Source organism: Leptonotus elevatus, chromosome 5, assembly GCF_054856555.1.
Source record: "Leptonotus elevatus isolate MCC_2025b chromosome 5, RoL_Lele_1.0, whole genome shotgun sequence".
NCBI lineage: Eukaryota > Metazoa > Chordata > Actinopteri > Syngnathiformes > Syngnathidae > Leptonotus > Leptonotus elevatus.
In genome coordinates, this window is record NC_141243.1 from 16,997,213 (window position 1) to 17,011,872 (window position 14,660).

Below are 14,660 nucleotides of genomic sequence, written 5' to 3' on the forward strand. Positions count from 1 at the left end.
CCTCAGTCTAACCTTGTTGGTTCATATGTGTCTGCTGCTGCTACTACTGCCCCTCCCTCCCTTCAGCACTTGACCTCCCCATTGTCTAAAAATTCTTGCTCTAATTTCCTCAGCACTTTGCACTTTTATTCCTCTCTGATTGTTTTGGCCCGATCCTGTATTAGCTTCCTTCTCCTTTCCCGTTTCCTTCCCCTTCAGCCTCCTCTACCCCTCCCCAATTTGCCCAGCTCCTGGGCAAAGGGGCACTCTCCCCCTCCCAGGCTACCGGTGCCGCGGTTGTGAGGTGGGGGGAGGGGGGGGGGGGGGGGGCCGGGTGTCAGTGTGCTTCTCTGTGTGTCGCTCCAGGTTATGGGCTGGCGCAAGATGAGCTTCTGTCCCCGGCCTCCATGCAGTACAGCCTGCCCTCGCCTCTGGGTGCTGAGGCCTACTGGCAGGAGGTCTCTAGCCTGGACTGCGCGCCCATCGCCACCACGGAGGAGGACACCCTGATGGAGATGTCCGACGTGCAGGTGTGGCCCTCCGGCAACTCCCCCTCCCTGGTGCCTGTGGAGGATTCCTCGCTGGAGTGCAGTAATGCCGACGACTCCGAGGGCCTGCTCGGGTTGCCCTATGGAAGTCTGGGTCGGCCGGCCAGTCGGGTCAGCGCCGCCAGCGGAGGGGGCGTCGTGCTGAGCGGCTCAATAGAAATGCCCGAAGACGAATCTGAGATGGGCGTTGACTCGCTTAGCACCGCCACGCCGGCCTCGCTCGGCGGCACCATCGCTGGTATCAATCTTAACGGACTGAACAATGGTCAGGGGTCAGAGGCGAGTTCGGAGTTCTCGGCCGTCACTAGCACGACTGGTGGCAATGGAGGAGGAGGAGGAGGGACTCCGGGCTCAGAGGAAGGCCTTTCTCTTGTTGCAGGACAGCAAAGGGTGTATGCCCGACTCAGTGAATCACCCGGACTCACCTGTGTTGCCGATCGGAATGGTGATAGGTGAGTTTGACCCCGCCCTCCTCATCCATCACGACAGTAAAAGAAAATACAAGTCTTCAAGTGCACTTCACGTAGGGTCTGTTGTGCCTGAGGGCTCATTCACACAATCACCAGCCCGAACGACACCATAAAAACAAACAAGTGGACTGATTTCAAAATCTAAAATTTTTCATCCACCCATTTTCTATAGCATTCGTCCTCATTAGGGTCAAGGGTGAGATGGAGCCTATCCCAACTGATTCTGGATGAGAGGAAGCATACTCCCTGGAATGGGCACCAATCAATTATAGACATATAGACAAACAACTGTTTGCTCGCACCATCAACTCAATATATGTTTTTGGACTGTAAAAGGAAGTTGGAGTACCGACGAAATATTGGTTCCGGCAACTTTTGGGTGCCACAAATATGTTTTAAATAACTGTACAGAGTATATTGATGTTATGATCCACTTTAACTGTGAAATCCGACCTACATCTAAATTCTGGTTACATCGGCAGCGTAGGAACGGAACTCGTTCGTAAGTCGATGACTCCCTTTACTGTAGTTAGATGTTGTAGCCCCCTCACATATTGCATTAAATTAATAGAAGAGTTGCATTAACGACAATGGCTGTGTATTAACCTCACAAGGCATTGTAATTGTGCAAATTAACATTGTTTCAAAGAATAAATAAATCAAAATTATACAACTATTTACTCAGAGGTAGCAGTCGGTCCCTAAACTCTTTATAGCACCACTAGCCATTTTCATGTGAAGTCAGTGACTAAAATAAAAAGCAATGATTATTAATATCACTTAGTGTTAGCTCAGTGCTTCTCAATTTATTGTTACATCCCCCTCCCAAAAAAATAAGAAAATATTTTGCTATAAATATTATAGTTTGCCTATAAAATTGTTGTGGGTATACTCCCTGCGCACACTCTGACAATGAGAGCACCACTGCCACCTACTGCAGTGGATGTGCAATTACATTTATAAAAAATAAATTAAAAAAACAACAGAGCACATGTTCCCTTGGGTCACAAAAGGCATTGCACTGACCCCCACCCCCATTTTAGTAGGACTGTGATTAGCTGCACTCCATATTTCAACAAATATTCTTAAAGGATCAAACAACTGAGAAAGAAATGATGTCCTGGATGAATGAGAATAACCACGAGCAGTAACCACACCGTGTCGTAGCGTTTGTTCTATGACATCGTTAGCACGCAGGGTTTATCTTCGCATTATTGGACATAATAATCTGGCAATTAAGCTTCACGTTAACTTTTTCGGGTGTTGCCAACTTGACTGCTGTAATTGGCTTGTGCTGGTAACGCACCTCTCAGTCCTGTGACTTTAACAGTGACAGTGAAAGATAGACAGATGAACGGCACATCAAATGTCTCATTCAACTGGGACTTTATTATATCCCAATTCGACAGCAAACTATTTGCTATCGCTTTTTGGTAGTGGGATCAAATGTTCGATGTTTGCCGTTAGCTTTCAGCTATCGTTGCACTTCTCCACTAGCTGCCTTGTACTAGATAGCAAGTTTGCTCATGTATCCAAAGCAAAAATGGCTTGCAGTTTAGTATTACTTAATGTGACACATATTATTTTATTGTAGTCTTTATAAATTCATCTCTTCTATCACTAATTATTACCATTTCAAAGGAAAACAAACACGAGCCAAAACAATGCATTGGACATGGAGGTGTGCAAAAGAGATGTTAGTCAGCCACTTTGCTTGCTGTTTTTTTAGGCATTGCTTGTCTGGTGCATAATTACCTTCGGATTATGACACACACAAAAATAATTTACTCTCTTGGCATTGTTATAACACTCAATGACACGACAAGAGTGCGCCATTTTAAGAGCTGCCAAGAAGCGTGTTATGCAATCAAATGGAATCAGACGAATGCTATCCCCACCTAAGATGGCAAGCGAAAAATACCAAGCGGAATTGATGTCACGTGAAAACGGCCTCGTGGTTACCATGTACCTTGACAGCCACCAAAGAGGTTTATATGTGGGCAGAACCTGTTCAAGGACTTCCTGCTGTGTATTGAAAAAATTGTCATGGAAAAAAAGGGTATAGTATTTTGGTGTGCATGATCCTTGAGTATGTTATCTTTCTTTCCAGGTCATCTAATGGCGGAAACGGAAGTGGAGGCAGCCCGTTCATTTCCTATCTGCAGGAACAGACGGGCCCAGGGTGGATCCCAGTCACAGACCCACAGGCCTGGGTGGCCAACCAGCCCAAATCTCGGCAGGTCATTGACACCATGATATCGTCGTGCTGCAACTCCATGGATGGAGACCAGTCCCATTTGTCCCAGGAAGCTTTGCTGCAGCCTGTGAGGGACATGGGCCACTCGGAAATGATACGAGGGCATTTCCGAGGTACCCAGCCCTTTGACAAGGGATTGGGCTTCCCACACCGGGCCCCTGAACTGAGGGCCTGGGAAGACGTGCGCTTCAAAGGACAGGTGAGCAAACACTGAGCATTGAAATGGAGGGTGATCTGCACCGGAACTTAAAGGTGCATCGGAAAATCCTATGCAAACGTTTCATTTTTGCAATTGGCATAAACATAATAAGAGTTACGAAAACATAACCTTTCGTATTACGAGTGTTTTGCACTTATAATAATAAACATCTAAAAAATGACAGTAAAAACTGAACCTGAGCCTTGTGATTTTTACAAGGACATGCTTTTGTACTGGATCTCATTCAACTGCAAGCGTAAGCCATGACATATCCCATTGGTGTAAACCTATCTCTCCTTACACACAAACATTTAAGCTAGCAAGATGCTGTCAAGTTTGAGTCTCTGTATACCTTCTTAATTTAGTCTTTCTAAGAAGTATCAGATTCCTCACACTATCTCAAAAATATACATAAAGCAAACACACGCCGTCTGAGGCCGAAGATGGGCACAAACAGCATGTGGGGCCAAATATAGCAAGAATTCTCACTGTCCTGCTCGTGTTACAAACCTTCCCACGTGTTGACTTTCATGACATCACACTGTAAAGGACACAACCTCAACAGTGGACGTTTGCTGCCGGAGCGTCAATGCTCTTTGTGTGCTTGAAGCTTTTCCAAGTGGTGAACAAAGCTTTGTTGAATTTCAAGGTCATAGAGAGGGTATTTTATTGCGCATAATGCAGATGTTTTACTGTATGTGTTAATCCCTATGAGAACCAGTAAGTGCTAAAAGTAATGGCTACATCAAGACTGGCAGTGTAACGGAACTATCTTGAGGTATTTAAAGCCCACAGATCACATGGGTAAAGTGACAGAGAGGTGGGGGTCGAATCCCCCCTCCCCCTCCCCACCTTTCTCAATCTCCAAAGTCATTGACGGGGTGCTACCGATCCACCAGTGGGAAGGAATAGTGTCCTGAGGGAAAGGGCCCACTGCCCCGCTTTATGGAAGGATAGCAACGAAAGAGCAAAAAGTGTGACGCTAAAGGCAGGCTGAGGTCCGCAGCTGTTGCTGGCTTGAGTTTTTCGGGCGGGAGGAGTCGCTAAAGGTCTTGGCGAGCGCTCCGCGGCGTGCATGTCAAGGGTCTGCGCGGATCTGTGTTCGATCCAAGCGGGGCAATGTGGGCCCTGGTGACGGAACTCCTCTTCAGCTTGGTGCTGCTGGCCTTTCTGGTCATCAGCTGTCAGAACGTGCTGCACATAGCCAGCGGCTCTGTGCGCTCGCTGCTCACCTGCATCCACGTTCAGCTCGACCGCGAGCTCGGAGAGGTGGAGGGCGTGGCTGACGAAGAGGAGAATGTCACCACCAGGGTGGTCCGTAGGAGGGTCATCCTCAAGGTACTTGGGGAACATTGGTTGCATGTTTGATGTTGTTGTAAAAAGAGATTAAGTTCAAAGTCATTTTAAGATAATGTTTTGGTCCCCAGAATGTTTTTCCTTCATTTTTGATGAAGCTGTGGAATTTTTATTATTAAGGTGGCGTGTCAACGGAAAGACAATTAATGGTTTCATTGGAGCTCACCGTACAGTACTTTAACCAGATCGTTTTATAGCACTACTGTTACGTCCGATTGGACATAATGTGATCGCTTGACTGATAACTCGTAACAATCATAAATTCCACTAAAAATAATGCTCTGTAATTAGTAGCAAATTGACATATTTTGATGGAAATTTGAAAACTTTGAAGTGATGGTGAAAAAAAATGCTTGTGGAGTGATTATCTGCGCTTACTTTGTTTTGTGCGTTTTTAATGAAAAGGCAGGAAGTGTTTGCATACAAGGTAGAAATAGATTTTTTTCAAGGCCGATACCGATTATTAGTAGCGAAGGAGGCCGATAACTGATATTTAGAGCTGATTTTCATTTTCAGTAAAAGGGAAACAAATATTGGTGTGAAATTTAAAAAAAAAAAATACTAAATTTAAAACGAGCAAATTTCAGTTCTTAACTCAAACTTATTGAACAACTTTTCACATTTGCAAAATGTTTACGTTTTTTTTATTTATTAGACAATAGTTATATTTGTTTTTAAATTCGGGCAAAAGGTTTAGAGCGTTTCCAGGGCCATCAGCGCATCTCTAAAAACGTAAATAAAAAGTAAATAGCTATGTATGTACAAAATTTGTTCCAAAATTTCAAAATATCTGAAACGTTTAATTTTTCACTTACCTCTGTTATAACTTCAAAGGTACAGAGCGTTCCCAAGGTCAGCAGCATCTCTTAATAAAAAAAAATGTTTAGCTCCCTAAAGATAACACAGTTTTAAATGAATCTTTTATCAGCCGTCAAGTTTATTAAAAGGGTCCATACCGATAGTGGTCGAAATTCCGAATATCTGCACCGATAATCTCTCTGCCCACCCCTGGCCACCCCCACATGTAAGGAAAGATTTTGATAGCTGTGACTTTTCAGCCATTTTCGCATGGATGCAGTATTTTTAGATCCCTTGATACTTTCTTTTTAGTAAAGACAGTCAATTAAAATTATGTTCATAGCATTGCAAGCAGACAAGATGGCTGAGATATCGCTGTTTATCATTGTAATATAGCATAGTATCGTAGTAAACAAAAGCAAAGCAATGGCATTACTAATTTAAACTCAAGCCTTGCCATTTTCATTTAGACTTGTTCCTGCCTTTTATTTCCTGAAACCGTGACAGTGGATGTTATGAGAAATAATGACTTCTTGGTTACGGAGGAGGTTGTAATTGTAACCCACTGAAAACTTTCTGGCTCCCAGTTTGCATGCAACTCTGAACATAGATCATTGTGAATTTTGGTTAAGTATCTATAAAGTAAGTGATTATGGGTAGCCATTATAATGGCGTAGTTGCTTTTTTCGCAAGCGACAAGCATGGCATTGTAAGTATTCTAAAGCAGTTACTTTAAGGTCAAACGTGTTCCCACCCATCCCTTTTCCCAGTGCAGCCAATTTTCCTGAGTGTTTTCCCCTCTATCAAATTGATCACAGGGGGATGAGGCTGAAGATCTTCCCGGAGAACAGGTCAGCGAGGAGCAGTTTATGGACGAGCATGGCAACATCATCACTAAAAAGGTCAGACACGTGCCGTTGTTCACTTATTGTGTCGAAGCATTTTATTGGGCACCAACAGTACAGTAGTTGGTAGCTTCAAAATTAATTTAAAAAAAATGTATACAAAGCAGTACAGCACTGTGATTTCTCCATGCCAGTCAGAATAAAAACTAACAAAATATTTTTTTTATTATTATTACCATGGTTTGTAGTATTTTGATGATCCCAAAATGTGGCATATTTCCTATTATGAATATGAAATTTTCCAAATGTGTTCAACTCCACCCCTGCGTATGTCAGATTGTGCGAAAGGTTGTGCGCCGGGGAAAGGGCGAGGACGGCGTTCAGGACGTGAGCGTGGACGGCTCACTGCAGGACGCCAACGAGCTGGAGGTGGACGCCGAGCAGTTCATGAGCTACGCCATCCTGGGCCGGGAAAGCAGCAAGGTGGGCTTCTGATCTGCAGCCTACTTGTGTCACCACCCCCTCCTCCACCCTCCTCCCCTCCCTTTAGCACAGATGGACTGAATCAAATCAGATGATGCAGTCATCTGATGTGGCGCTTTGAATGACGTCATGTATCTTGGTGAGGCTTGAGTGGGTTCCGGAATCAGGTCTTATCAAGATCAGCAAAAAGCTTAACATGCATGAGCTTCACTAGGATGGTGATGATTGTAAAAGCAGTAGGGAAGAAGCGTCTCATGGACAAGTGTGGAACCTCCAAAGTTGAACTCAATCCATTCTGTGATGCTGGTTGAATTCCATGTTGATTCCCCCCCCCCCAATCATCCGGTCATCCATTTTGTAGAGCGCTTGCCCTCAGGTGTATCCTATGCTGACTTTTGGCAAGAGGCAGGGTACACACTGGACTGGTTGCCAGCAATTACAGGGCGCTTATAGACAAACGACCATTAAACAAGAAGACAAACCCCAAAAATCGTCTTTACAATATTCTGATTAATATTGCGTTTGAGGAATATGAGTTCAAGGGAAAGTCAACCCCCCCAAAAAAAAAAATCTTGACATTATGTTCTATGCAGCCCCACTAATCTAAATATGGTTTTCTGGTTACTATTGCATTAGTGGAATATGAGTTAAACAGTTATTATCAATATCAGAAGGCGGCCATTTTGCCACTTGCTGTTGAGTGAAAATGACATCGCAGTTGCTCAGGTCTCAGGTAACAACCAATCACAGCTCAGCTTCGTAAAACAGGTGAGCTGTGCTTGGTTGTTGCCTGAGCAACATTGATGTCATCTTCAGTCGACAGCAAGTGGCAAAATGGCCGCCCCCTGAAATGGATAAAAACGGGTAGATTTTGCTGCATAACTCATACTCCACAAATGTAATATTAATCAGAATGTCATGTTTAGATTAGTGAGGTCTCATATAACATATTTTTGTCAAGAAATGTTGAAGGTTGACTTCCACTTTAAGCAGCAAAATCCACCCGTTTTTATCCATCTCAGGGGGCGGCCATTTTGCCACTTGCTGTTAACTGAAAATGGTGTCAGTTGTTCAGGTAACGACCAATCACGGCTCACTTGTTTTCTGAACCTGAGTCGTCATTGGTTGCTTCCCACCACTCGTGCTTCTAGTTTTTAAATCCGAAAATCTAATGTTAAATTCATCCTCTCGCCACGCCTGTTGACATTCGACAGTTGAAGAAGTTTCGTCCGACATCTGAAGCGTGTTTTTTTTTCCGGAACATTTTGCTCCAACGCCGTAGCGTTCACCTTCGGAGGTTCCGCTGTGATCTCTGCATGCAAGTGAAACAAAAATGCTCAGCTGCTGTCATTCCTCCAGCTTCAATGCTCACAAGTCACCCTGTTCAAGTTTCCAGCTATTGTAACAATCACCAAACTGCACCTAGCTCACATGTTTGTCCCGTACGTTGGCAAATGTGACATTGTTAAAGTCTGCGCTATTCCAACTGAGACTGTGCGCACCCTTCATCTCTCCAGTCCACATGGCGTAAATGGTTCTTATCTCCAGCTGCCAGCCATCACTTCGGTCCTTGCTTGCCTGTTTACATATTTATATCTATGTATATCATTTCTTTGTCCCCTTCCTTTCTTCACCTCTGACTGTTTCTTATTCTGTCCATCCTCTTCTTCTTCTTCTTTTTGCCTCCCCGATTTCCCTCAACTTTTGGCCTCACTAATATTCCCTCCCACTTTTCGTTCCGCCCCTGTCATCCCATCTCTTCCTCCGACTGTAGCCCGATACTGTGGATACTGTGAAGAAAGGTGCTCAGATAGTGAAATGTGCCAGCCTGCGGAGAGTTAAGCAGTGAGGCAGGCTGAGCGCTGCTTTCCCGCAGGTACGGGACTCACCCACAGTGCGCCTCGTTATGACGTGTGCTGGGCGAGACCATTTAATCCACTCACCTCTGTGGATTAAATGCCACTGAATGTACCTTTAACTTCACCACTAATGCTAATGCAATGTGAGGAAGGATGAAGGATGAATAGCTTAATCTCAAATATTATTTTTTGATAAAGGACATTTTATTAGGTACACCTGCACAAGTTAATGAAATCCAATATGAGTAGTATATCCAACATTGTTCATGTTCCAGCCATAGAGGGTTTGATTGAAGAAGAAAAAAATGATTGTGGTTCTAATCTACCATAACGCAGGTCTCAGTATTGTGCATTACTACGCTACAGCAGCAACAATTGCAATAATAAACATTTAAATCAATTATCAATATCGCAATTATTGCGTTTATAAGAAGCATTTATATGATGCTGGATTGGGTTATTGTGCAAGTGTACTTAAAGGGGAAGTCAACCCAAAAATTGTCTTTACAATAATATGCTGTATGATTAATACGATCAATATTGCGTTTGTGGAATATGACTTAAGCAGCAAAATCCGCCCGTCTTTCTCCATCTCAGGAGGCGGCCATTTTGCCAATTGCTGTCAACTGAAAATGACATCACAGTTGCTTAAGTAGGGGCCAATCATGGCTCACTTGTTTTCTGAAGCTGAGCTGTGATTGGTTGCAAAGAAATGTTTGGGGTTGACTTCCACTTTAATGGAGTGTCCTGTGAATGGAGATGGGGGGGGGGGGTTTACTCTTGAATTGAGAGAAACTAATATGAAGATGTGTAAAAGAAAAAATATATATGTTTGTCTAATGTTCATGGTGGGTGGGGAAAATGTTTGTTGCTTGTTTTTGTTTATTAAATCTCTCTTGACATTTAAAAACTACTAAATGAGTTCTGAAAAGGTTAAAGGTTGCCTGACACTGTTAAATTTGTATTTATTTATTTAGTTTTACCAAAGCAACATATGTATTTACTTGTTTATTTTACCAAGGCAATTATTGCCAAATAATTATGGCTCAATCTATTAATTGGAATTCAACTATGTTGTTCTTCCAAAAGCTACAAATACTTTTTTTTCTTCAGTTCTACTTTACATTTTTATGTTAGCAACTAGCAAGCTAAGCTACGCGCACTTGAAAGGCTTCAACGGGCACCGGGGCCACTCACACATATCAATCCATTTCAGCATCCATATCAAGTCAAATCCAATTTGTTATTTCCGAGCATCGACATTATTGATTGATTCCCGTTTAAAACCATGTAAATCAACATTTTTCGTTTGTCAGTCTAACTTGTCGAGCGCAGATCGATGTAGATGGATTGTAGATATATAAATCGATACATCAATGTAGTGGATGTAATGTTACTCTTACTAAATACAATTGAACCCTATGGTAATAATATTGGCAATACTTCGATCTGACCTGGTATTTTCTTCTTTTATAACGTCAAAATGACTGCTATGAACAGAAAATCTAGTGCTAGGCTCATGTTTTAGCACGACACTTTATATAAATATATATGTACCATGCAGTTACAAGACAAATTTTTTGTTTTTTCGAGTTTGTTGTGACGTGCTGAGAAAAAGAAATAAGGTTTCTGTCAAGGTCAAAGCGCCCGTAGTGTGTTCCTATGTGCGCACATGTGAGCGTGTGGTACTTGCCCTTTCCAACAGTGGGGCCATTACATTCCTTAGATTGTTGGTATTTCAAGTGCGTAAATGACAGCTGGATGTTAAACAAGCTCTAGCAGCCACTTTATGCTTGCTACATGTTGTTAACAGTATATCCAATGGTGGAGGATAGTTAAATGTCATATGGAAACATATTTATATCATAAAACAACTTGTATAGTGAACCCATGCCTTGTCACAGATTTTTACCTACAATAGTTGCTGCAAAACTCACACATTCTGGTTTTTTTTGTATTTTTGTTTTTGGGTGCTGATTGCTTTGGCGCCATCTGGTGGTATATTGTGCTTGTACACTAACAGTATAACACTCACAGGCCTCTGTTCTTTAACCCGTGCTAAAATTACTGCAATTTACTAAGTCACTTACACTTACAGTACTCTTCTTTGTGTTTGCATGACTTTATTATACTGCCCCCTGTGGCCAGGTCGCACACAACAGAAGGACCCACAGTGATGTACAAACTGTTTAAAGTCAAACTTTTTTTCTTTTTGCACCACCACTAGTCTGCTTCTGATTAATATTGAGTTTGTGGAATTTGAATTAAGCAGCAAAATCCACCCGTTTTTATGCATCTCACGGGGCGGCCATTTTGCCACTTGCTGTCGACCAAAAATGACATCACAGTTGCTCAGGGCTCAGGTCATGACCAACAAGGACATATCTCAAATAATATCCCTAATTACGGCAGGGCTGTAGTGGTTCACTGTACATGTTGGTGACCCTAAAAGCTCAGCCAACATAGCTTGCATGCCAACTAGCCTTTGTTATCATTTAAGAATGTGGTGTGGGGAAAATGGTGATTGTCCTAAATGAGCATGTGTTCCTCTGTCCTCAGAGTTCTCTGCAGGAGTCGAGTCTGTCCCCCAAAACCTCCTACATGGACACATGACCAGCAGCAGCTGACACAAAATGAAGAACACTCACAAACAAACAAAAAAGGCAGACAAAGGAAATGAATGGCACCAAATCACTGCTGTCGCACATACTGGAAAGATAATTGTAGTTTTTAATCAATCTTCTTTTTTTATTTAAAAAAAAATAATAAAAATAAACAAAAAAACGAGGACAAATTACTAAACTAGAAGCATGATTTCCTATAAAACAAAGAAGTAGCACCCAAAACATGCTTTCTGTTGTCTATGTCAGCATGAGCGACTGTCGCTGCATGGCCTGTCTTTACCTACAAATACCAAAGGGAGGGGGGAGGGCGGCGGGGAGGGGCACGGGGGGCTTCTGGGGCGATTTCGGCTGAGTGGATACAGTCAATGTGCGTTACGCGTGTGATCCATTTGGGAAACTACAAAAAAAATGGGAGCAAAAACAGCAACAGTAGAGTTGAGAGAGTGTAGAGGTGACCTCTAACCTTTTTTACAGCAAAAAAGCAACACTACAAATTGGAAGCTAACAGTGCTACAACCATCACTTAAGGATGTGTCTTGTACATACTATGGTGATGCACTACAGTAAACTGTATTGTTGCATAACATCCCACAGATGCTGCTATGATATTCGTCCCTCTTCTTCTCCCACCCAATCTGAACCAATACTCTATTATTCGATTATATATATATCGTTATGTGGACAGAAACATACAAATATGACTTTTCTCATGCTCTCCATGTGCTTTTTTCCCCCCCTCTGAAAGGGTTCGATATGTCAGTCATTTTGAAGGAGGCCCTATACGACCTTCCCGCAATAAGAAGTGATAGATAATCTGAAGAAGTTATGTCACAATGTCCTTATGCTCGTGAGTTTTTCGTCATCATTATGAGCCAAAATGCAACGTCCCGTTTTTGACCCTAAACAATGTAGCAGTTCCGCCCACATCCAGGAAGTCACCCCTATATCCACGAGGCAAAAAGGATGTCCCCTATTTTGGTGAGGGTGGTCGATGTGTTGACTCTCGTGTTTGTGGACGTGTAGCAGAGCCCGGCCAGCAATCACTGTGAAGAAAGACTGAGCCGCAACTGTGAGCCCGCCCTCGCTCAAGCGTCTTTAGTTGTCGTCGTGTCTCGTCGCGCTGACGAAGCAATAAGTGCGCTCATAAAAGGACATGGAGAGAGGAAAGATTCCGAGGGTCGCAGTCGGGCTTTTAGTCTGTCAGTCGCAGCTTTACTCCATTCACAAATGATGTCAGTACATTAGAATTGCACATTTCATCACTTTGCCTCTTTGAAAACTATATTTGAAGGTCGTTTATTTGCTATTAGGGGGAAATGTCCTCATGCTGATCATTCGTCGGTGTTTGTTTCGTTTGTCACCGTAAAAGATAATTCCCAAGTTGAAAGATTGATTCACTTTGGTAAATGTGCCATTTCATATCATTTGACTACCTGCAAGCCTTTTCTTTATCGGTTGTGTTGACTACCAGTTATTAGTCTCACAAAGAGTTGCAATAAACATGGATCTATTATGTGTTTGTTTTTTAGCAGCCACAGATGAATGTAAAGTCTTGGTATTACTGTAATGGTTATGTGTTCATGTATTGACTATGTTATAGTAGATGAAAAGTATACTGTACACTCTGTATTTGCTGTTGTTCATCACCATCACTGCAAACATGTTCCACTCATTTGAATGAAGCCACAAACGTTTTTTTGGTGATGCATTTCAATACACCAAGGAGTTCAAGAGAACGAGTGTCATGCTGTACTCCCCCTTATGTTTTGCTCATAAGGGCTTTGTTTTTGAAGCAGGGGCTGCTAACTGATGTCAGGGTTGGGTTGGGGTTGGGGATCTGCTCAAAAGCCAATAGATGGTGTAACAGAAAATCTCGCTGGCTCCAACGGTTCTATGATGACAAGTATTTTCCCTCAAACTCGCCCACCCCCAATCCGCTCCCCCACGCCTTACCCTATACTGTATAGTATATTCTTTCAAAGACTTCCACATGGTGGGTGACATGTTGAATGTGGAGGAGTCTTGCTATGTTGCACGCAGAGGGACACTTTATTACTGATGAAGAGACGCCATGCACCAATTCATGCAAAAAATATTTCCATTGCAAAAATTAGGGAAGATGTACTGTATATTCCTTTTAGAATGGATGGATATTAACGCAATAGCATATTACTCAATACTAAGGAATGCAAATGCACACATGCACAGAAAATGTTTTTAACATAAAAAGGCTATATATAAATATGAATATATATAAGAATATATATATATATATATTTACTTAGAATGCTATGCACCCTTACGTGTCAACTGGGATTCTAGTTATGTTATGGATGTACTTTTAGCATCAAACCTTCAGATGTAGCTACAAAGAGACTGTTGACTTCTGGGTAATGCCTGCACCTGAGGATGAAAAAGGGTCTCGCGGGTATTTGAACTTGTTTTCTTTGCATTTTTTATTATTGTTATGGGGAACCCAACATGAATTTTAAGTCGACATGTAAAAAAAAAAAAACATCTTTCAATCCAATCAAATCCGAGAACATCTGTTGACAACCTACTCTGTACACCAGCTCAACATTTACAGAATTAATAAAGAAATGCAATGTGTTTGTGTATGTTTTCTTTCTGATGAGACACATCATGCACCTTGATTTTTCACTACACACTAGATACTGATGAAAAACTAAATATTAAGCACCGTGAATAATGATGCAGTACTGTAAAATCTACACCCATAAAAAAAAAAGTTAAGTTAGACGCGCGCTTGATGAAGCTAACACATCATCTACATAAATTAGAAACGAAATATAAAACATAAAATTATAAATATAAAAAAATATTTTAACCGCCACCTACCTGACAGTAGTAAATCACCAAAAATTTATTATTAATAATATTCTTTATTTTTGCTGATTTACTACTGTAAGCAAAAATCTGCAAAAAAATATTGATTAATAATAATAATATTATTAATGTATTTATATTTGCTGATTTACTCCTGTTCCAAACTCCAGTCGGGTAGGTGGCGGTTAAAATATTTTTTTATATTTATAATTTTATGTTTTATATTTCTATTTTTATTTTATATGTATATAATAATAATAATAATCATCAAACAACTAACAAAACTAACTAGATGAGGTCCTAAATTTTGTCCTTGACGTTCACAAACCAGTTAAGGCCAAACAAGGTGCAGTAACAGTTATTGGCCACTTGAGGGCAATGCATGCTCACCGTTT

The 14,660-nt window shown here is 41.8% G+C and overlaps 1 protein-coding gene across 1 annotated transcript in view; it reads left to right on the plus strand.

The window, feature by feature from the left end:
* Positions 1-14,028, plus strand: part of ank1a (ankyrin 1, erythrocytic a) — a 109,272-nt gene extending 95,244 nt beyond the window's left edge. Inside the window, exons 44-49 of the mRNA XM_086076573.1 lie at positions 346-979; positions 3,108-3,453; positions 6,426-6,509; positions 6,789-6,935; positions 8,710-8,811; positions 11,354-14,028. Of these exons, the coding sequence (XP_085932699.1) occupies positions 346-979; positions 3,108-3,453; positions 6,426-6,509; positions 6,789-6,935; positions 8,710-8,784 (1,286 nt within the window). The 3' untranslated portion in view covers positions 8,785-8,811; positions 11,354-14,028. The remainder of the gene's footprint in view (positions 1-345; positions 980-3,107; positions 3,454-6,425; positions 6,510-6,788; positions 6,936-8,709; positions 8,812-11,353) is intronic.
* The last annotated feature ends 632 nt before the right edge of the window (positions 14,029-14,660 follow it).